We start from the raw sequence: 23,274 nt of genomic DNA, 5'->3' as shown, positions 1-23,274 counted from the left end.
GTGTAATTATGCATGATTTGACCCATTGATCAGGAGGTCACTAAGAAACCCAAACTCCAAGTTGGTAATATAGAAGTGGCAAAAATACTTGAGGAGTTTAGGGATGTGATGCCAGCAGAACTACCCAAGGGCCTACCACCCAAAAGAGATGTGGACCACAAGACGCTCATTCTAGGGGCCATCCCATCGGCTAGAGCCCTTATCATATGAATCACAGTGAACTCATGGAGTTGAAGAAACAGCTACATGAATTGAAAGAGAAGGTTTTAATCTAACCCAGCAAATCCCCCTTCAATGCCCTAGTGTTGTTTGTCAAGAAGAATGATGGGGGATTCCGACTATGTGTCAACTATCTTAATAAGATCACTATAAAGAACAAGTATCCCATGCCCCTAGTTGTGGACCTCTTAAATAGGCTACATGGAGCCAAATACTTTAGCTGTATAGACCTTAGGTCAGGGTACCATCAGATTTGCATAGCAGAAAAAGATATTCCCAAAACAACCTTTTGTACTCGGTATGGCAGCTTCGAATGGCTAATCTTAGGTTTTGGATTGAGTAACGGGTCAGGCACCTTTTATGGCCTAATGGATGCAGTCTTTCGGCCTGAAATAGATGTCTTCATCATTATCTACATCAATAATCTCCTAGTCTATAGTAAAACTCTAGAGGAACACAAAAGACACTTATGCCAAGTTTTTGAGATGCTCAGACAACACAAACTATATGCCAAGCCGAAAAAATGCAAGTTTGTAGTGAAGGAATTATTCTTAGGGTTCAGGCCGGCATCAAAGTGAACCCCAAGAAAGTAGAAGCCGTAAAGAATTGGCATGTGTTGAAGACCGTGAGGGAAGTGCGAGAGTTCCTAGGCTTCACGGTGTTTATAGAGGATTCATCAAGAATTATAGGCCCATCACCACGCCACTATCCCACCTCACCAAAGGAGATAACACTTTCACATGGGAAAGCAAGCAGTATGCTGCTTTTGAGCTGATGAAGAAATGTATGAGTCAAACCCTTGTCCTCAAAGTACCAAACTTCATCAAGCCTTTCAAGATCTCCACAACTGCATCAGGTTACAGCATTGGGGGAGTGATGCTACAAGATAGCCACCCCATAGCTTATGAATCCAAGATTTTCACAGATGCCAAAACTAGATGGAGCACACATGAGAGGGCGGTGTTAGCAGTAATTCATTGTCTCATAAAATGGAAGCATTGTGTCTAGGACAAACACAATAGTCTTCACAGACAACATATCCCTTAAATACTTCTAGTCCCAACCAAAATTTTCTGCCAAACAAGCCCAATGGCTCGACTTCTTACATAATTTGACTTGGAGATCAAACACAAGCCAAGATCCACCAACAAGATAGCAAATGCTCTATGTTGCAAAGCTGATTTGAAAGCCATTAGTGTGGTCAGCAATAACTTCTCGAGTTAGTGAAGGAGGCTTTGGAATAGGACCAAGACATGCACAAGATTATAGAAGAGGTGAAAGCTAACAAGACACCACATGGCATGTATACACTAGAGGAGGGAATTCTATTCGTAGAAAAGAGATTGTACATTCCCAACAGTGTGGAATTGAAGGTCATTTAACATGAAGTGCATGATGGAAAATTAGGTGGGCATAAGGGACACCAAAACACTTGAAGTACTCAAAAAGCAGTTCTTTTGGCCAAACATGAAGGAAGAAGTCATAGACTATATTAAGACATGTCCCACTTACCAACTTGTGAAGGCACCACGCTCCAAGCCAGCAAGCTTACTTCAACCAATGCCAATACCTAGCCGACCATGGGATGCATTAGCATGGATTTCATTGTGGAGCTCCCCGAATCCCATGGATACACTATCATTTTTGTAGTGGTGGACTATTTCTCAAGGCAAGCTCACTTCATACCTACTAAGCCAACATTGAATGCCAAAGAGGTAGCCCGCCTCTTCTTCACGCATGTTTTCAAGCTGCATGGCTTACCCTTAGCCATAGTGTCAGATAGAGATGAAAGATTCATGAGTGACATGTGGAAGGAACTTTTTAAGACTCTAGAAACACAATTGAGATTCTCATCTTCCTTCCACCCTGAGACAGATGGGAAAACAGAGCGTGTCAACCACGGCATTGAAGACTATCTCGGGGAACTATGTCGGGCGGACCAAAAAGATTGGGCCTTGTACCTTGATGTGGTCGAGTTTCACTACAACAGCTCAATCCATCCCCCACAGGCTATACACCCTTTGAGTTAGCTACAGGAAAATAAGTCATCACATCCCTTGCCTTAGCCTCAAGGAGCTGCCAAAGCTAAAGATCAAGATGTGGAAGAATTCTTGAAGAAATAGAGAGACCACAATGCCACAGCTAAGCAAAGTCTAGAACAGAGCAAAATCACCATGATAGAATAGGCCAACAAGAAGCGAAAGGCAATACTCTTTACCAAGGGAAACATGGTCCTCATCAACTCCTAGCATATGTCACTCCCAAATAATATGAGCCCCAAATTCAATCACCGCTACTATGGCCCTTACCACATCATTGAAGTGTTGAAAAATGTCACATACAAGCTCAACTTGCCAGAAAGTATTTGTGTCCATAATACATTTCATGCCCATCTTTTCTGTGCAGGTTCTATCCTGACGGCCAATGGGGGCAACACATACCACTAGTTCACTCAAATGACCCCTTCGAAGTAGAAGCATTCCTTTGGTGTCGGGAACACAAAGGGTACCCTGAGTACCTCACCAAGTGGAAAGGATACCCTCTCAAGGAAGCCACTTGGATGAGTCATCCACAGAACTCATCATAAGTCTAATAACGCCTCCACTCCTCATATGTAATTGAGTCGAGGGTGGACTTGCACGGTAGCCAAAATAAACCAAAGCACCCAAACAGTCTAGATGGGTAGACCTTAACTAGCTTGATAAGAAAAGTTGTGTTAAGACCCCCAAGTCCTAGTGCAACAGACACTGACCAGTCTCATAGCAAAGGCTGCATTAAGACCCCGCTAATGTATCAAGTCCTAGACCGACACTGGCCATCTTGTTACAAGAAGATGTGTGGAGACCCCATATAAGTAAAATAACCTCTACACTTAAATTGCAAAGGATAGCAAGGGTCGGTGTAAGGGCTTTGTAGCTATACCATGGCATTGCTATCAGAAACACCTATATAGGGAGTAGTAGTGACTCTATGCCCTGCTTGGTTTCCACTCTACGTGTGATTCCCTATACCCAGTTGGTGAACCCTCATATGTGCGGAGTCACGAGGGTGTAGTCCTACAACTTGCCTATGTTGTACTATTTCTTTCATTGAATAATACGATTATACCTTGCTCTCACATACCATGTTACCTTTATGTGCCATGTTGATTAAGTGAACGAGTGCAGGTGCATGTGCAGCGTCACGAGGGTGTAGTCCTGTGATGTGCCTATGTTATATTGTTGCTTTCATTGAATTATACAAGAGTATACCTTGCTCTCACATATCATGTTACCTTTCTGTGCCATGTTGATTAAGTGGAGTGTAGGTGCCAATCATCACTGGGCATCCATGTCCATGGGAATCCATATTCTTTCTCTACAAGGCTAGTATCATAAATGGAAATATTGGTTGTAGGAAATAAGTTCAAGCACAAAGCGTACAATGAGAGAAATAAGGATACTTGCCCACATTAATTTACTTAGCTCTTGATTTATATCGTTTATCCATTACAATGGTTGCATAGAGCTAAGTGCAAGCAAGGAATGCCAAGAGAAAGAGAATATTACTCTTGATAACGTCTACCTCTCCCATTCATGCAAAGCTAATATCCAAAATCAAATAGGCTTGAAACTAGAGTATTAATGGTGAGAGTACTACATGCTTACCTAATAACAAAGAGTATCCTAATGTACTTGAAGCGTAAACTCCATGGGAGCTTGGTGCTCATGAGACTTTCAAGGACCATCCTTGGTAATGACAAGAGTGCCTTTCGAAAGAGGTGAAATCTTGTTGAGAATGCTTATTTCTCGATTTCTCACAACCATCATTGCTCCTTGGGAGTTCCATGCATACTCATTCTTTGCCTTTTCAAGCAAGCCAATATAATGATGAAGCTTGAGGAAAGTGAGGGAAGGAGTGGAGCAAGATATTGGTCTCTATTGATGCCCTGAGCCTCCAAAACTGTTCCCCAAAATTTCAACGAAATTTTCGATGCAACTATTAATAATAGCTAAGACTCCATTATGCTTTTGATTATTTGTGGTCTCGAGTTTGATGCTACAACGAAAGGAAACTTGAAGTTGAGGACCTTAGAAATGAGAAATGAGCAAGATGAAACAAGCTTTGGTGATGGAATTGATAAAAATAGCTAAAAACTCAAAAGTGAAAAAAAATTGCAAGAGTAACTCAAACAATGGTAGAGAGTTATGGAGCTTGCAATCTCTAATCAAGAAGAGAGAAGACAAAAAATGAGAAAGCTTTGCCAAAACTTTCACTACTTGTTGAAAACCTCCAGTAAGGAACCCCTAAAGATGAAACTATTATCAAGAACTACTATTTTTGGCCATTTCTTCCAGCAAGAAAGGTCAAACTAGCAATCGAAATATGTTTTCCTCTAAAGTAACTTAGACTTAACCCCAACTAAGCCCAATCACTAGAGTAGATTAGTCTTGCTAATGAAAGGATCAAAGGCAAGGCTCAGATACCAATTGTCAAGAACCCAAAATGGCTATCACGCAAAGGACTAAACTTGGAAGTCACCCCAAGTGGTAGACCTTGAACGCACATATGCTTAGGTTTAAGAGAATTTCTTTATTCACCAAGAGGGTTCAAAAATGGCCAAAAAGGTCCTAAGTCCCTCAAAAGGCTCACAAACGCACAAGACCATATACATCTACATGTGCCACATGTGCTACCACTTCATGGCATTCCAATTTACTACATTATAAGCTCATGTGCTTCATCACTAAATTATGGAAACAAACTGACATTCAATCTCAAATTCACCTCATCTACAAAACAAACTATGACATTCAATCTCAATTTCACATCATCTAGAAGTATTGAACGAATACATCAATGGTGAGGAAAGCACGTGAGAGCTTCTAACATCCCAACAATGATACACATGTGCACATGGGTCATGATTTACATACCACATATACACTCTCATCGAAACCGATGCAAAGCTAGATGACAATTCTTTTCATGATGGAAAGGCATAACCTAGGGAGTACAAATAAGTATATACTTACTATATGCTTTTGTTTGGGGCTCAAACCTAGTCTATTTTGATGCTTGAAATGAAGCATCCAAATAAGCAACAGACATTGTGCATGTACCAATTTTCTAGCTTAAAATCACTAAAGCTCTCATGCTTTCTTGAATTTGGATCTTAGTAGAAGTTGGGTTCATGTAAAATTATCTGGTATCATTACACAAACATAGAGAAGTGGCTATTCAAGAACAGAATCTTTGGATCTCATTCAATAATTTTTAGCTATTTAAAGAAATGCTAGCATTCTCAATATCTTCTATGAAACTATCTACGAAGACTAGTTCAATATCCAACAATGCAAAGCTTTTGAAAAACAAGAACTCTAAAGCACTTAATACAAAAGCATGTAGGACAAATGGAAGATATTTCACTAGGAAGATCTCTCAAGGAATTTAAACACAATCTTCGAGCTATTACATTCTCACATCGAAGTAGAAAAAGCTTTAAGCAAATGGGATTGATGTGACATGATTTGAGCATCTATCTAAAAATACTCTATACTTTGCTGCACACAAGTGCAAAGCAAGATGAAATATATCAAACCCTAGCTTTCAAGAGCTATATAATGGAGTACAATATCTTTTTGGCATGCCTATCAAACTACCACAATGTATTTTTGAAATATTTTGAAAGGGACCATACATCAATTGTGTGGCTTTACATGGCACCCAATGCCTCAACAACACATGCCGACTTTGGCTCTATACTTGCAACAAACTCTTTCGAGAATTTCAAAACTTAGGACTTATTATGTTGGATCCAGGTCCATGATTCATTATCTCCATGTCTACCAAAACTAGCAGTTCATTGTCTAGACTAACATCCATTGGTATGTTGGGTGCTACCTACACTAAACTATTTTGGTCCCTCTTAACCCAACCGAAAAAGATGATTGTAAGTTCCAAAGATAGTCACCTCCTCTCTTGGGCTTCCAATCGATATTTCTAACAAAGGGACTTAATAACAATTTCCATCACCTACGCCAAAGGCCCAAAAACAAGCAAGGAGTAACCACAAGGACCACTGAAGCAACTGCATTTAAAAAACAAACCAAGCAATCAAGAGGTAAGTTAGCCTTTCGATTTGATTTAAAGGTTCTTCCCAAAAGTAAAAATTCACGTGGCTTAGATTCTATCACCATACCAGCTACTTATTGGAAAAGCATCCACAAGGCAACGACCACTTTTCTTAACCTCTTCTTTAGAATGAAACATTTAGTTTTCATCCTTCATGTATGCTACAATCATGCTCAAAGCCAATATGGTGTATAGTATCAGGCTCATATTCTTTGAAACTCTTAAGCATGCAGTCTAAAATCCACCTCAGCTACAAGTAACAAATGAATGCACCATATGTTTAGTAGTTGAAGTTTAGAATTTTCGTGTGTTTTTTTTTTAATCCAAAGTTCCTCATTGAGGAAATCAAGCAGGAGTTCCTAACGTCCACCTATGATACAAGCACGCGTGCAGACACATGGATCACGACTTACATACCACAATATATTTCCCCATGAAAACATACACAAAGCTGGATGGCCATTGTTTTATCATGCTGCAAACAGGAAAGGCATGAGATAGTCAAGTGCATCTTTTTATGCAATACTGTAAGTTTTTGCCTGGGCACGACAGTCTATTTTGATCCTTGAAATGGAGCATCCAAATAACCAGTTAAACTAGTAAATTTTTCAATTTGAAAATTAGTAAAGCTGTCCTGTTCACTTCAATTTGGATTTTATTAGAGGTTGAGTCCATCAAGAACTATTCCGAGTATATTTGCATGTTCAGAAGTTCCAGGAACAAAGACAAAATGGCTATTCAAGAACAAGACATTTTGGTCTCATTGAATGATTTTGGGCTATTTAAGGAAACGTTGGCATTCTCAAGATTTTATGTGAAACTATCTATGGAAGGCTAGTTCAATACTCAGCAATGCAAAACTTTTCAAAGCTACATAGAGCAAAACCCTATAGCACTTAAAAGCATGTAGGTTGATTGGAAGATATTTCATTGCAAGCTCTCTCAAAGAATTGAAGCACAATCCTCGAGCTCTTGCATTCTCAGAGCGAGGCAAAAAATAGCTTTTAGCAAAAGCAATTGGTGGAACAAGATTTGAGCGTCTGTCATAAAACTACCCTATGTCTTGACCCATACAATGACAAACCCAGATGAAATATACCAAAATAACTTCCAGGAGCTGGTATTATGAAGCCAAGACACTTCTTAGCATGCTTATTAGAACTGCTACAAGGGCATTTTGCATATGTATTTCAAGATCTACCATACATCACTCGTAGAGTTTTACCTGGCAACTGAAGCTTCTGTGTTTCCAGAGGTCAACTTTGGCTCTATATTTGTAACAAACTCTTTCAAAAATTTCAAAACCCAGGACTTGTCATGTGGATCACCTTGGCTACGTACATGTTGACAAACCCTTGCATGTATGGTTTCAAGGTCCATGATTCCATATTTCCGGGTAGACCTCACAAACCTTTTCTTAATTTTTTCAACTTCAGTTGAAGCTATATCCATTCTTGGACGGTCTACAGCCATTTTAGAGCTATCCTCGTGTTTATGTTCAGAAAAGGACTTCCCATGCAAATCAGGAGACAAAGCTATTGACTCATTGTCTGGACCAACATCCATTGGTTTGTCAGGTGTTAGCTGCACTGATAACTCTTTTGGTCCCTCCAACTCAATCCGAATAGATGACTGGAGTGCAGGAGATAGTGATCGCCTCTCCTGGGCTTCTGGTTGAGATTCCGTATCAGGGGACTTCAGAACAGTTTCCATGTGTGCTTGTCCTGCAAGCTCAGCTAGCCCATCACCTGTGGCAAGGCCCAAAAAAATTTTTAAAAGGCAAAATGAACTGTAAGAACCAATGAGGCAACTGTGTGAAAAAAACTACTGACAAGCAAAGAAGCAAGTTGTCCTCATATTAGCATTATTTAGCCCATGGAGGTCAATTGTGCAACTCCAGTGTACAGCCTTACAATTTGATGTGTAGGTTGTCTCTAAATGTGAAAATCCATGGTTGGGATTGAATTACCCTACCAGCTACTTCAAGAAACATGTTCAACAAGACTGACCACTTTTCTTAACCTCTTGTTTAGAGTGAACCATTTAACTTTTACCCTTCCTGCATGTGACAATCATGATTAGGGGCCAACATTGGTATATTACAGGTTCATGCACTTCATCACTTAATGTGGGAACAAATTGCAGTTTTCAGTCCCAAATCCACCTCAGCTGCAAGTACGAATGAATACATCAAATGTCCAGTCAATTTAATACAGAGTTCTTGTGTATTCATTTTTAATCCATATTCCGTATTGAGAAAAGCACGCAAGAGTTCCTAACATCCCAACACACGCATATATGGGCCATGACTTTGTACAATGATACATTCTGCCATGAGAACTACACAAAGCTAGATGACCATTGTTTTTATCATGATGCAAACGCATGACCTAGCAAGCACATCTAGGCATGTATCTACTGTGAGAAATGGCACCAGCTATAGAGAGGAGAGAAAAGAGAGACGATGACAATGTATGAGCTGAAGCAAAATAGAGTAGTGTACTTGCAAAACTGAAAGATAAGAGTGAAAGTACAACTAATGTTTAAATCAAGAATTGACCTAATCAGTCTTCCACCAACTAACTAGAGTTAGGTTTATTTACTCTAGAGCCTAGTGTCACTACTTTAATGTTCTAAGACACAAATTACATTGGGCACAATCCAAAATTGGAAAATTCTAACACCCCCCTACAATGCCAATGTGATGAAGTACAAGGATGATAAATCACCAAAGGGTAATAAGTTCAAAGACTTTCGAAAAGCCTCAAACTTCTCGTTTGGTAATGCTTTGGTAAAAATATCTACAACATTTTCCTATGTGCGAGCATACATCTGTCAAAAGCGGATGCAACAATGGAAGCATAAACAAATGTTGTAATAAATTGTTGAACACAATGACAGAAGAAAAAGACACAAAAGAGCACTGCAAAGAAGACAACTCAGAAGAATGCTAGGGAAATGAAATCCATATACCAAACACAAGAATGACGCGTACAACAATGACTCATTGGCTCATAGGCACTGGCACCGGCTTTCTTTCTCCACAAGACTTGTAGGTGATGATGTGTAGGAGCCCAATATAAATAGGAGAAAACAATGCCAAAATAGCGACAAGTAAATCAGCATTTAATTCTAGTCGGCCAACAATAAATGCCCAGGCTCCAAATATACATCATAATGACCATTAAGAATGCCTAAAATGCCTAGCCATGCCCAACATAACTCAAACTCGCACAAAAGCTATCTAGACTGTTAACACCTCTTAGATCATGGATAATCTGATACAATATTATGATACATTGATAAAGTCTAATAAGTCCATACAACAAAGAACCACCAAAATAGAGCCGTGGATACCCAAGTAGTGGGTGATCAAGCCACCACCAAGGTGCCCCGAAAAAAATGTGATGTCAATGTCGATCATACCAACTACTGAAAATAGAGTCATAACCGATCTTTGTGTCTGTCAATAATGTCTTGCAATATAAGACCATCCTATCAAAAATGCCTTTGGACATACATGATCATGGACTCCCCCCCCCCCCTTCGACCAAGACTGCCAAAGTGTGCCCTCATCTGAGCTCGGACTAGAAGCCAATCTTGCTCTTTGGAATCGCCCATCATAAACCTAGATATCAATCCCAACTCCATGACTTGAACCTCCCAAACTTCATGTGATGCATCGAGGAAGTCCCTCTCTAGTACCCATACACATGTATACCTATATAGATGAGGCTCATCAACCCCATCTCACCTCGCATTCCCTCTCTGACACTAGAGAGTCACGAGGGATAACCAAATCACCCACACTAGAAAGTAGAAGGTGAGACTGCCAAGCCCTTCACTTGAACTAAAGAAGATGTCCCTATCTATGCCTTGGTCTTGGACAGAGGATCCAAGTCAAAGTCTGAGAAAGAGGATGACTCAATGGAGGAGTCCAAATCCTGCTTCTTCTTCTTCTTCACCTTCTTCTTCCTCAAAACTACTAACTCTTTGCAATCCTTGCACAAATGTCCCTTCTTACCACAATGATAACATTGGGCCTTCAACTTCATCTTTCCTATCACCCCTCTTTGAAGTTGTAAAGGCCTCACTAGATCCACCAAACTACGATGGAAGCCTCCCCTGTAAATAACTGCAAAGACGTCTCATGCTCAAGCAACATCGAGGACATCTGTAGAAAACTGACAGGTGCCGATGACGTCTAAGCCCTCAAAGCATTGGCCACTCCATGAAACATTGGGGGAAGTTTGTAAAGCACAATCCCCACAAGATGAGCCTCTAGAAGGGAGGAGAGCATGTGTCAAAACTAGTTATGTACTTGTGTGACACAAAGTAAAAAAGATTGAATAGTATCCTTCAGCTCAGACTTCATTTGTTGGAGTTGTCCATAAAGAGTGATGGCGCACACAGGCGAAGGAGCCATGTACAATATCTGAAGCTTCACCCAAATCACAGGAGAAGTCCTAGAAGCAGCGACTACAGAAAGAACTTTGAAAATGCAATGAAGGGGGGCAAATATGCATGGGCATCATCAATAGAATACGAGGGGGGAGCCATTTGGAGAGGATAGGAAGAGAAAATAAAGGAAAGAAGAGGGGAGAGAAGGTACAGCCAACCAACAGCATAGATTTGCACAAAACAATGCACACACAAACCAGTTGATCACAAAAACACAATGCTGAAATCACAAAAATCCACAGAAAAACCGTTGCAAGTATGTTGATCAATTGTCGGCAATTCAGGAGCCGCCTAATGCAGCACAAGCATAGCAGACTCAAAATGCAAGTGAAGAAGAGTAAAACATTGGCTGACGATGCAATAAACGGAGATGTGGCAAGTCTGGAAATAGCTCAATTGTTAGCATCAGAGATCACCTGATCAACAGCAGCACTTCGAAAATCTGTAATCAACAGAAAATGCATAGAACCTGAAATCTAATACCATGTCAGAAGTGGATGCAACAATGGAAGCACAAACAGATGTTGTAATAAACTGCTCATAAGGACAAAAGAGAGAGATACAAAAGAACATTGCAAAGAAGAGAACTCAAAAGAATGCTGGAGGAATGGAATCCATATACCAAACACGAGAATGATGTATACAATAGTGAGTCACTAGCTCATAGGCATTGGCACCGGCTCCCTCTCCACAAAACATGTAGGTGATGATGTGTCTAATTGAGGGAGCCCTATATAAATAGGAGAAAACAATGCCAAAATAGCAACGGGTTGGCCAACATTTAATGCTATTCAACCACCAATAAATGCCCAAATATACATCATAATGAGCATTAAAAATGCCTAAAATGCCTAGCCATGCCCGGCATAACTCGGACTCACAAGAGCTATCTAGACTGCTAACAACATCAAGTTGATCTCTCCTACATAGCATCTCTCTCCAATATAAGAATAATGCACCTCAATGTGTTTTGTGCAAGCATGAAACACAAGATTCCATGCCATGACAATAGCACTCTAACTAAAAAATGGGTGTAGGACCCTTCAATGATATATGTAGATCACCCAATAATCTATACAACCGTACACATTTCACTTTTGTTGTGAATGTTGCCCTATACTTAATCTCACAAGACAAGGTAGCCATTGTAGGTGGTTTCTTACTTAGCCATGAAATGAATGAATAGCAAACAAAGAAATAGTGTCCACTAGCAGAGTGCCTAGTGTTTGAATAACTAGCCCAATTTGAATTACTGTAAGCATGTAGATACAAGTCTCTCCTCTAGGAAATAATAATGCATGTGACTAAGTATCTTGCAAATATCTGAAGATCCTCTTAATAGCTTACCAATGTAGAGTTCGTAGACTGTGCATAAACCTACTCACCTGAGATACTGCATACTGAATGTCAAGGCGTATGTTGCAAAGATAAATAAGACAAAGCACACAGGCTGGCTGTAAATTGCAAGATCAGTCATTTCTTCACTATCATGCATAGACACCTTTAGCCCTAGCTCCCTAGGAGTGCACTTAGGTTTGCAATCTTGCATATTGAACCTGTGTAAAAGCTTGTCCACTTATTGTAACTATAACATGAATTGCCATGCTGATTTTGGGTGAATTGAATCCCCAAATAGTAGTATAAACAACCCATACTTGACATAGCGAATCCATGTTTCAATTCGACCTTGAAACCTACAATTTAATTCTCTTTAGGTCCAATGAGCAGCATATGATCCACATAAAGAATGATAACAAGCAAAAGAGTAGCATGTATATAAGCCAACTATGCATAAGAGATCTCCAAAAGCAACAGAGATCCACCAATTTTCAACCAACCCATTACATATAACCAGTGAAGCTTAAATACATAATCAAGCATACATCCAAAGGTGACAAACCTGTTTTAAATAGCCCTTGAACATATGTGATATAGAGGATTTACATATAGTGCGTCCCCCCAAGCTCATACCTACAATCAAACTCTCGTACCAATTTTGTTTTACTACTAATCCCTTTTTGGGCTTACCAACCCTTCCAAGAAGGTTCTTTTCATTACCCATTCAACACTCTCCAAAAACTACTCATCCTTAAGCACCTTTGAGAAATCATCCTAGCTATTGCCGTATTTTTTAAAAATAGCTCTTATGAGAGATCTAATCTCTAGGACTCCAATTCGAGCCAAGTACTTTCTCATTTGGTTTGTAAGAATCCCCTACTAGATTCTAACTTTTATACATATACCCGCAAGTGCTTAGATAGTAGATACGTCCCTCCTAACTTTTAACACTCACATGTAACTGTTCAGAAACCCTTCACCCTTCACCTGCAGTTTGTGTTTTTGTGTTTCTGCGTTTTGCGTTTAGGGTTTGCAGCCCCAAAAAGGGGCGCCATCCTAGACTGACTGTGCCTATTTATAAGCCACTCTCTCATTCATTCCTAACGGCTGATTCATTCAATGCGTCACCTCTTCTCTCCAACCTCTCCACTACCCTCACACCCTTTCAGGAGGACATTGCGGTTCGTGGTTCGTGGTTCGTGGTTCGTGGTTGTCTTCATCATCTTCCTTGTGCTACGGCACCCTTGTTCCCTTGTATCACATTCACTCCATGATTCAAAACTTCATCCTTCCATTCATCTAAGTTTCTTCTCTCTTCTCTTCTCTTCTCCATGTTTGCTGAGTTCACTCCATGTTCCTCCTCGCAAACCCTATTGTCTCGCTGGTACGTCATCTTTTGACATGGTATCAGAGCTAGATCTGCTCACCTAGCAGCGAAGATCCTCCACTCTAGTGAAGGCAAAGACCGGTGAAACCCAAGTGATATGAGACAAGCAAGAAGATGGCCGAGGCACATTGCTGTTGTGAGAAACATTTGTGGGCAGAGGCAAATCAAATGGCAGACTCTTTGAATAGTCACTTAGAAGACTTGTCTCTCTCCTTTTCCCTTTAAAAGAGATCATTCCCCTGACGACTCTCCGCCCTTATTCTCATGATATCAAACTCATAGAAGGTCATGCAGTACATGTACGGTGACACATGGTTGAAGATGTATGACCGGTAGGGAGTTGGTTGAAGCAGTGGTAACAAGGCAAGTAGCGTGAGACAAGCAAGAAGGACCAAGGTGCATGGCTGTTGTGAGAAGCACTGGTTGGACTGAGGCAAATCCACTGGTAAGACTCTTCGATTAGTTGTGGTTAGAAGACTTGCTTCCTCTCCCTTTTCCCATTAAAAGAGATCATTTCTGGAGAAGCGTTTGCCTTTCATGTCTCCACGTTCCATATATAGCCTCATTTGTAGCACTGAGGGGGCAGGCCTTGCTTATCTTTCTGTGTCTTTCTGTGCCCCTCCCCTGGTACGTATTGTACAGTTCATTGACAGCGATTTCAAGGGTACATTGCACACACTGTCACAAGAGTGAATCTGTGCAGCTGTATTATAAAGGACTCCAACAGACCAACTAATTGCTCTACTTGTTGAATTCTTACTATTGATAGAAGATCTGTGAAGTTTACGCAAAAAGAAACACTAGAAAAAAACAGTACACTTAACAAAAAAAATACCTCCAGTGTCTCCTTCACTGTTACGTCTTGACCGCCGTACATGAACCTCCAGCGACTGAGAAACATCAATTTCTGGCTGGAATCCCCGAAGCCTTGCACTTGCCCGTGTAACATAAGTCGGCTGGGCCACAGGAGGGTTACTATCCCCTGCAGCTTCCAACCCATTCAGTTTCAATGGTCCACCCCTTGCAACAATTTCATCACACTGAGCAACCAATTCCTTATCTATTTGGGAAAGCATCCCATGGGCCTGGTTACAGAGATTTAGCATTTTCAAGTTAATTAAACATGCAAATCATTTTATCTAAATTGTGCTGACTTTGCCAAATACAAAGTAGGAAGGCAAAATTACCGCATCACGAAGCGCATAAGCTTTGCTCACAATTCGAGCTCCATTGTAATCATCTCCATGATAAGCCTGCAAGCAATATAGTTCTAACCCTACATTAGATTCAAGGAATCTAATCAGTGAAATAGAAAAAGAAGGAAGCTAATCTCTCACTTTTGCATTTTTCGGAATCAGCTCCAAATCTTGCAAGAAGGCAGACCGTGTCAAATAATGACCACTATCAGTATGCTGCAGCAAAGTGGAAATGTCCATGGGATTTTGAATTACAGAATGGTAACCAGGTGCTTCATCTTCCGTCACAGGATAATGAAACACACTGAAGCATTTTTCATACAGTAACCTATACCAAACATAAGTTAGATACTGCGGACAAAGTTTGTGAGGGAAGCACGAAATAGACCAGCTATACACCATATGTACCTGTTGCAAACTTCCCGAAGGCACATTCTCATTCGTCTCAAAGCATGCTGCTCTTCCTCAAACTGAGATTGCAATGCAGCTTCATTTAGCTCTCTTTCTTTCTTTGGTGCTTTTGGAATCTCTGGGAGTGTGTCAACCTTAGTGCCTTCATCAAACTTCTGCTCAAGAAGATTCAGCGATGTTTCCAGCATACGGGAGAAGAATTTGGCTCTGTCTTCTGACCTTGGAAGTCCAACCTCATAGCTGCAAAAGGAGGTCTCACATCATATGAAGCAAAAAAGTGCATCCACACTGGAAACACAGTAAATTTCTCTGCCTTGGACAACAATATTTGTCTTTTCTCACACTTGTCACATTACACATATAACAAGATTGATGGAGCCCTCTCTAAACATGGACATTAATTTTTGACTAAGCCCCAAATTTGGGGGCTCTTTCAAATCCCAAGATCCCAATGCCCCAAATTTGAGGACATTGCAGCCACGTTTGGACCCCAATCCTTGTTGAGAAAGCCCCAAATTTTGGGGCAACTGCCAACAACTGATCCAAAATGCCCCAAACTTGGGGGAGATTGCAGCCTGAATCATAGATGCTTTAAATTGGGGAAAATCCCTGCTGAATCATCCCTAAATTTGGAACAAAGACTAATCTAAAGTGTGCACAAGAGAGAGAGTGTGTGTCCTCAGTCCAAACAATGAGAGAGAGAGGGGTGGGCAGCCTACAAGTGATTGTTGATCTGCAGCACGCTGAGAGCAGGGAGATCGCAAGCAAAGGGGGTGGATGACAAGCGAGACACAACGCACGCAAATGATAGGCAAGAGACGCACAACGGCAAGAAACGGGGGTTTTTACCCTTTTTTTTTTTAATAAATTGTTCCATTGGAACAGCCGTTCCAAACAAGGAACGAGGCAGAACAAGCGGAAAGGGGAAAGCAAACAGGGTAGAACGTTCCGCCAGCGTTTCCTAGGCTCATACCTCTCGGAGTGCATTAATCCGTTCCTAAGTGCCAGAACGGGCGTTCCTTGTCTCTATGCTCATACACCTCGTCATGGCCCCCCCTTTGTGTGTGTGTGTGTGTGTGTGTGTGTGTGTGTGTGTGTGAGAGAGAGAGAGAGAGAGAGAGACCATATTAACGCCCTTATGAGCCTAGAATTGGCCTATAGGACTAATCATATACATCCATTGCTACAATCCACTTTGGGCATCTTGCCATATAGGCAAAAGAAAAACAAAAAGGAGGATAAAACGATAGTTTTGTGCTCTTCTGACTCATAAGAGTGTTACTATAGCAAACATCATTACACCATTACATGTGTATAAAAGATAGATGTAATCTTTCATAGATTTATTTCTTCAAAGGTGGGGTATGGAAGTCTCTATTGATTGCTTTTCCCCCTCTATTCACTGCCCACTTGCCATTCTTCCTTTGCTCTCTAACTTCAGCCAATTCTCTTGGTTGATTCTTTAGTTGGAGTGGAGTCGGCTCGTTTGCTACCCATACCTTCATCCCTTGGAGAGACTTTGTTTGCTTCATAACTGCTATTTTCTCTATCATGTCCTTATACATTACTCTCACCTGCGTGTCTTTGGGTATTATACCAATAGGCTCCCCTAAGTCCACAAATGGGACTACTTTACTCAATTATTAATTCAACACATCTATTCTGAGGATGAAATCCCCCTCTAATTCTAGTACAATATTGTGCTTGTCCCTTCCTCGGAAGCCCTCCAATTCTAATCTCCTTTTTGTTGCTCTCAATCCTTTCGTTTTCTTTCATTACTAAGACCACTTCTGTGAAAAAATGTGCTGACTTTGAATTTACCTTCAGCTCCTTTTGGAGCCTCTCTTGCATGGGTTCCTCTTTACTTTGTGTTGTCCAGCTTGCATGCATTTCACTTCTTCCTATAATTCCATAATCTACTCTTCTTTTTTTTATATCATTTCTTGCTTCACAGCTAGCATCTCTCCTTATAATTTCTTGAGTTTCTATAACAAATAGGACTTGCATGCTAATGGTTTACCAATGAAGGAACTGAGGGTGACTAGTTCCTGAAAGCAGCAGCAAAAGACTTCTTCCTGTCCATATTGCTGCTGCTGAACTTGGAGAAAAGGCTGGAAAATCATGCCCTCCAGGGGGTCCCCTCACCCCCCTTGGGCTGTCTCTAGTAGGATTTTACAAAGTGCAAGGCAGTCGGGGGCAAGTCAAGTGAGGGCAGGACAAGTCAATTCAAATCAAGTCAGGGTGAAGACAAGGACAGAATTTGAGGGCAAGGCGGAATCTGAGGCCAAGAGGGCAAGGCAGGTGAAAAGGGCAGGGGTGGATGCCCTGCGCAGGGCAGGATCCGGGGGGGTGGAAAGAGAGAAAGAGAGAGCAAAGAGAAGGCAACAAACGATCAAGCCTTTGCCCTGTCCTCTTGTTCGACACCCTCTTGTGCAGTTAATAAGACCAACTAGAGCTTTGACCTTTCAATCTTCTTTGTACTCTTCTGGCAGACTATGTTCGGTTGTAGTATGAATGCACCAGTGAAGGCTGCCTGCTGGCAGCCAACTGGTAGGCAAGGGAGTGGGCTGAGGGAAGAAGAAGACAAGGGGTACATCCAGAAAAGAAGTAATGGTAAGCTGTCGTGCCTCCACATTGTCACTTTGTTTGCTTCACAAGACAACCATCGTCCTATTCCTTGTCAAGCAAGAGCTACTTTTTTCTATTGCTCTCTTCTACTCCCTTCTTTGTATGCATCTTTTCTTCCTGTTCAGATGGGTCAGTGTTCTTCCTGAACTGTTCCTACTGCTCAGCCTTCACCAATGGTGTCAATTGAAAATCTCTCTATTTATGAGTTAGTAGGTGCTGCTGCATGAGAAAAATTGATGGCTGCAATGAGGCCAGGACTGCAATATGCAGGCCTGCTCATCTTTCTTTATGGAGTTGTTGGTACTATCTCATGTAGGTATCTTTGTTTTTCATGCATTGCATTAGAATTCCCCCTCTCATTCTTCTTCAACTTCAGCCTTGACCATCTTCCAAACTGTGGAGAGTTGTTGAGGGTGGGGATAAGACTAAGGGTTCAAGGATATTTGCCGTCTGATGGGAACTACACGCAGCCGTTTGACATTAGCAGCAGTGGAGAGGTCCTCCAGCTTGTCTTGCAAAATCTTATTTGTCTCATCCCTAATCCCCTTAATCTACCATGTTGTCATCCACTAGCAGCACCCGGTAGTATATGGACTTGCTGAATGCTAGAATTCCCAAATCTAGCAGCATTCAGTAGTATATGGGCTCTGTCAGAGTGCAGCGATGAGCAAGCGTAGGACAAAGACTGAGAGAGAGTAAGCACAGAGAGAGGAGAGAGAGAGAGAGAGAAAAGGAGACAGTGTAAACGCAGAAAATCTGCGGTGTGATATGCTGTATAAGAGTGCAGAAATACACAAGGGGGCAGAGGAAATAACTGCGTATGTCTCCGACTTGATGACCTCGAACTCCATCAGCCCGAGGACAGTCTGTCTCAGCCAACAGATCTCAAGATCAGAATCTGAAATCACTGAATAATGTGCCAACAATGTGCTGGAGGACTGCTATATAAAGCAAAAATAAAAGGCATAAAATAAACAGGTCAGCTGCATGCCGATTGCTATAAAATAATGCCAAAAAAACTGTCCAACTGCACTGCAGGCTGCCACGTGGCACTTGCGCAATCTGCTGACGTGGCTGGCTGCTGACGTTGCTCTGTAATCTGTCTGCTGTACCAAACCCTAACTGTGCAAAAACCCTAACACAGCCTGTCCAAGGGATGACTCAAATGCTAACAGGCTCGTCCTTCTCCACTAGCAGCCTCTAAAAACTTGATTTGAAGTTACTAGGATAATAACCATATTTCACATTCCCAAATTGCATGCTATGCAAGAAAAGCTGTAAAGAGAGCTTCAAGATAGTGTCAATGATGCTTACTTGTAAGACTCTGTGCACGCTTTATCCTTCTTATATGACATTGGATTTAATGCCTTCTATAAAGCATAGTGATGAGCAGCCTCACTGAATATATGTGTAAAGAACAAGTTTTAGTTTATGGCTTTCTACATAACTCAAAACAGATAACTTGTCCTCTTCATCCTCCACGTGACATATAGCCGTATTATACCTTCCCAAAGCTACAAGAGAAACTGGAAAGTAGATTCAGGTATCGAAAGAAGTGGAACCTAGGTGGAAGTAGGAAACCTTTGAATTCTTAGTAATATGAATATGGGGCTCTTCTAATGCAGGTGTCATCACCTTAGTGTTAAGCTCAAAACGATGCATTATACATTAAATCTTCATTACCTCATTAAAACAGCTCCAAAACTCTGAAGATTACCAAAGTTTCCATGTCCCATAAGCCAAAACCCTAATTTTGGGAGGATCCACATCTATAAATAGGAGGCTGACCAGCCACTCAGTTTATCCTTTCTCTTGCAGATTTCAGGTTCGAGCCATCAGCCCTCTGCTGCCACACTAGGCACCCAGTTTTTAGCTGGCTATTAGTCCTTAGGAGGTGCCCTTCAGCTGCATTTACTGTTGCCCAGTTGATGTCAGCATTCAGCCTATTACAGCCACCTGTTTCAGTCTGTGTTTTGGTCTTCTGCAGCTAGGCAATAGTTGCTGGTCATCTCCACATTGGACAGCTCCCTTGACTATTTCAGCACCTGACTGGTTAGTTACCGTACAGCCCATTCAACCTTGGTAGAGAGCTGTGTTTTCAGCCTGTTTAGTTGTTTTAGCTATTGTAGAGTTCCTAGTGGTTTTCTTCCTCTCCGACACACTCCTACAGGCTGTGTTTTTGCTGCCGGTACCCTTTTCTTGGCTCCAACTAGCGATTATAGACTTTAGGATCTGTCTCTAGTGGACGTCACTCTCTAACTACTCCCATTGCTTTGCCTTTGAGCATCTATACATTCTCTCATTCATTTACAACATTGATTCATACACTTCAGAGTTATTTTTTCTCTATTTGTGTTTTTTGTTTTTGTGTTTATTACGTTCTTGTCTTTTAGTCATGTTCGTACATTCTGTGTTTTCTTAGTGCAAACCCTAGCAATACTTCACACTTAGAAGGTTAGGAAGTCTCATCTACTCCTAGTGTCTATGGGTCTAAGACCGAGGGGTTGATAGTTTGAGTAAACACATTGTGGACTATAAGAGTGTACAGCTGCCTTTTGCCATCTTTCCGAAGGGCATCAAATTGAAAAGTAGTTGAATGTTTGGATGAATCTTCTTCAATTGAAGGTTGGTGTGGTGACTTTCTATTGAACAAAAATTGCAAAATATCAAAACAGTTCATGGCCCATGGGTAGAAAGTTAGTTGTGACTTGGTGTAAATCTTGGTATATGGAAGTGAAGATCTCGATGGGCTACCAGCAAAGTGATCATTGGGGTAGGAGAGGCACAAAGTTCCAACCGCAACAATTAGTTTGATGGCATTGCCCCCTAGCTCCTTACCTCTTCTTAATTTTGCAGAAGTTGTTGAGCTAAAAATGCATTACAATCTCAATAGCTCTTAAAACAGCCCCAAAACATGTAAATTACAAAAAGTGTCGTTAAATGATGCCCAATCCTCAAGAGTTTCTATGTCCCATAAGCAAAACCCTATTTTGAGAGGATCCTTCTTCATCTATAAATAGACAGGCAACCCACCATTCAATCCATCCTTGTCTTGTAGGTCCAACCCCTAGCAACTGCTGCTACATAGTCTACAATTGTCGCTCGGCCTCCAATTGTTGTCAGTGATCAACTGCCATTATCTTTAGGTTGTTGCATTGTTGCATTTACCAATTCCAACCCCAGAGACTATTGCATCTTAGTTTCCAACCTACTACCCTTCCATTTCCAGCATCGGCCTAATTTGCATTTTCATCTACAATAGGTCGTTTTTGCATTTTCGGCACTTTTCTTCATCAATCTCTGCTCTGACTAGTGGTTACCGCACTCAGGATTCATCTCCAATGAATGACACACGTCAACACCCCCCACAGCCCACTCCCATGAGAGCCTATGGCTGTTGGCCAACTCTGCACTTGAGCATTTTGTACATTTTCTCATTCATTTACAACATCGATTCATTGTTTGTGTTTGTGTTTTTGCATTTTGCATTTAGGTTTTGTGTTAATTGTGTTGAGTTACTGCGTTTTAACTGTGCTTCCTAGTGCTTTTCCGACTAGCATGGAGCCATCTCCCAAGGTTGAGATTCGGGTTTGCCTATGCCACTTGATCGGCATTGAAACCCTTTCTCAAGATTGAGTACAGGATGTTCTACATATACAAAAGGCTGATTCTTCTTTAGCGATTCCGACTAAGGGGTGTCAAGTGTACCTTTTCCATCAAATTCATCATGGTTCTTGGCGCCATATGAAGACCCATGTGAAGACCGACATAAGTTTCCTCCTCCTCCTTCCGCATCAATATCAATGGTTGTAATGGGGTTCCTACCCTTCATTGGTATTCTACAAGTTTCAACATTTGCCTTCCACATCGGTCTCCCTTCCTTGTTGTACCATTCCTTTGCATTGCATGAGCATCATCATCTTTGTAAAAGGGCACTTGGGCAAGTGAATAATTCTCCACAAGGAATAGTATCCAAGTGGCACCTGCTACATGCACATTCTCATCATGTAACATATAGTTTCCTCTTTCTCCTTCTGCCAAAGTGCAACAATGCGGAAGCGTACGACCAAAACTGAGAGATAGTGAACATGGTGAGGAGAGAGAGAGAGAGAAAGAGAGAGAGGCAAAAGAACATAGAAGATCGAAGAATGCTGAATAAGGAATGCAGATATGTACACGAGCACACTGCATATATCTGCGTATCTCCATCTCAATGATGTCACCTTGATGTACACCTCAAAGTCTGTTGCAACCTCCACGATCTCAGTCCGGAAATTTGCGATCTGAAGTGACTAAGTGTGTGCAAAAATATGAACAACTGCAAGGAAAACCTATCCGATTGCTGACATGGCAATCATGCACCTATCCAACTGTTCACACACGTGCAAACCTACACTGCGCTGCCTCATGGCACTCCAGTGATGACTGTACAACCCGCACATGGCACATACATCACACAATGTCTGACAAACTACTCTCGAATGCCTATCTAACAAGAAAATGCATGAACACTGCCTAATCTAACACATGTTGTCCAGGGGATGACCATATCTCTAACACCCCCTCTCAGATCTAGACACGACATGAGGCTGAGGGATTGGAATGCTGCAAGAGTAATGCCTATGGAAGCACCTTCATAAACAAATCTGCGAGCTTGTCCTTTGTCTTGCAATAAACCACATCGATAGTCTCATCTAGAAGCTTCTCCCAAAGGAAATGGTACCGTATCTCAATGTGCTTCGTTCTAGCATGAAACACTAGGTTCCATACCGAAGCAATGCAACTTTCATAGTTACACTAAAGTGTAGTAGGACTTGTTTGCTGACAGTTAAGATCCTCCAATAATATCCGATGCCATACCGTCTTTCATGTGGTAGAAGACGCCACTCAATACTCCATCTGAGTCGAATTAAGGCAAATGTGGGTTGCTTCTTCTTGCTCCATGAAATAGCACTTGCACCCAAGGTAAAGCAATAACCCATCGTAGACATCCTATGATCCACATGTCCAACCCAATTTGAACTGCTCCAACCTGTAAGCACAAGATCTGAACCATCTATGCCTATTAGATAGAAGATCCTTAGATCAAGGGTTCCCCTCAAGAACCGCAACATCCTCATAGCAGCCTACCAATGTGCCTTCTTAGGTTCATTCATGAACCCGGTTAATAAACCTATAGCATAACACAAATCAATACAAGTATTCAAAAGCCAAATCAGAAACCCAATAAGTTGCTTGTAACGGGTAGCATCTGCCAAAGTGAATAAACATGGACTATGGCCTTCCAATTCGGATCCATAAGACTCAATATGGACTTGCATCCCTCCATCTCAAACATAGTCAAGAGCACTTACACATACTGCTGTTGGGAGATAAAGATCCCCATCGGAGTCTGTAGTTCTCATGCCCCAAGAAGAAATAGAGAAGTCCCATGTTTGTCATCTCGAACTTCTTGTGAAGTGATGCCTTTGTTTGCTTGACCATTTTGTACATAATCACATGTCAAAATCAAATCATCCA

The 23,274-nt window shown here is 41.3% G+C and overlaps 1 protein-coding gene across 2 annotated transcripts in view; it reads right to left on the bottom strand.

The window, feature by feature from the left end:
- Positions 1 to 7,429: 7,429 nt before the first annotated feature.
- Positions 7,430 to 23,274, bottom strand: part of LOC148011738 (cell division cycle protein 48-related / CDC48-like protein) — a 34,627-nt gene continuing 18,782 nt past the window's right edge. For both annotated transcript variants that reach the window (XM_087669927.1, XM_087669926.1), the window contains exons 8-12: positions 15,124 to 15,366; positions 14,857 to 15,043; positions 14,707 to 14,772; positions 14,355 to 14,604; positions 7,430 to 8,081 (exon numbers count right to left, since the gene is read on the bottom strand). In XM_087669927.1, the coding sequence (XP_087526053.1) occupies positions 7,555 to 8,081; positions 14,355 to 14,604; positions 14,707 to 14,772; positions 14,857 to 15,043; positions 15,124 to 15,366 (1,273 nt within the window). In that variant the 3' untranslated portion in view covers positions 7,430 to 7,554. The remainder of the gene's footprint in view (positions 8,082 to 14,354; positions 14,605 to 14,706; positions 14,773 to 14,856; positions 15,044 to 15,123; positions 15,367 to 23,274) is intronic.

This window comes from Lygodium microphyllum, chromosome 28 (genome assembly GCF_053477565.2).
Source record: "Lygodium microphyllum isolate KBCC chromosome 28, Lygodium_microphyllum_v1.1.10, whole genome shotgun sequence".
Taxonomy (NCBI): domain Eukaryota; kingdom Viridiplantae; phylum Streptophyta; class Polypodiopsida; order Schizaeales; family Lygodiaceae; genus Lygodium; species Lygodium microphyllum.
This window is presented reverse-complemented; position numbering and strand designations above follow the sequence as displayed.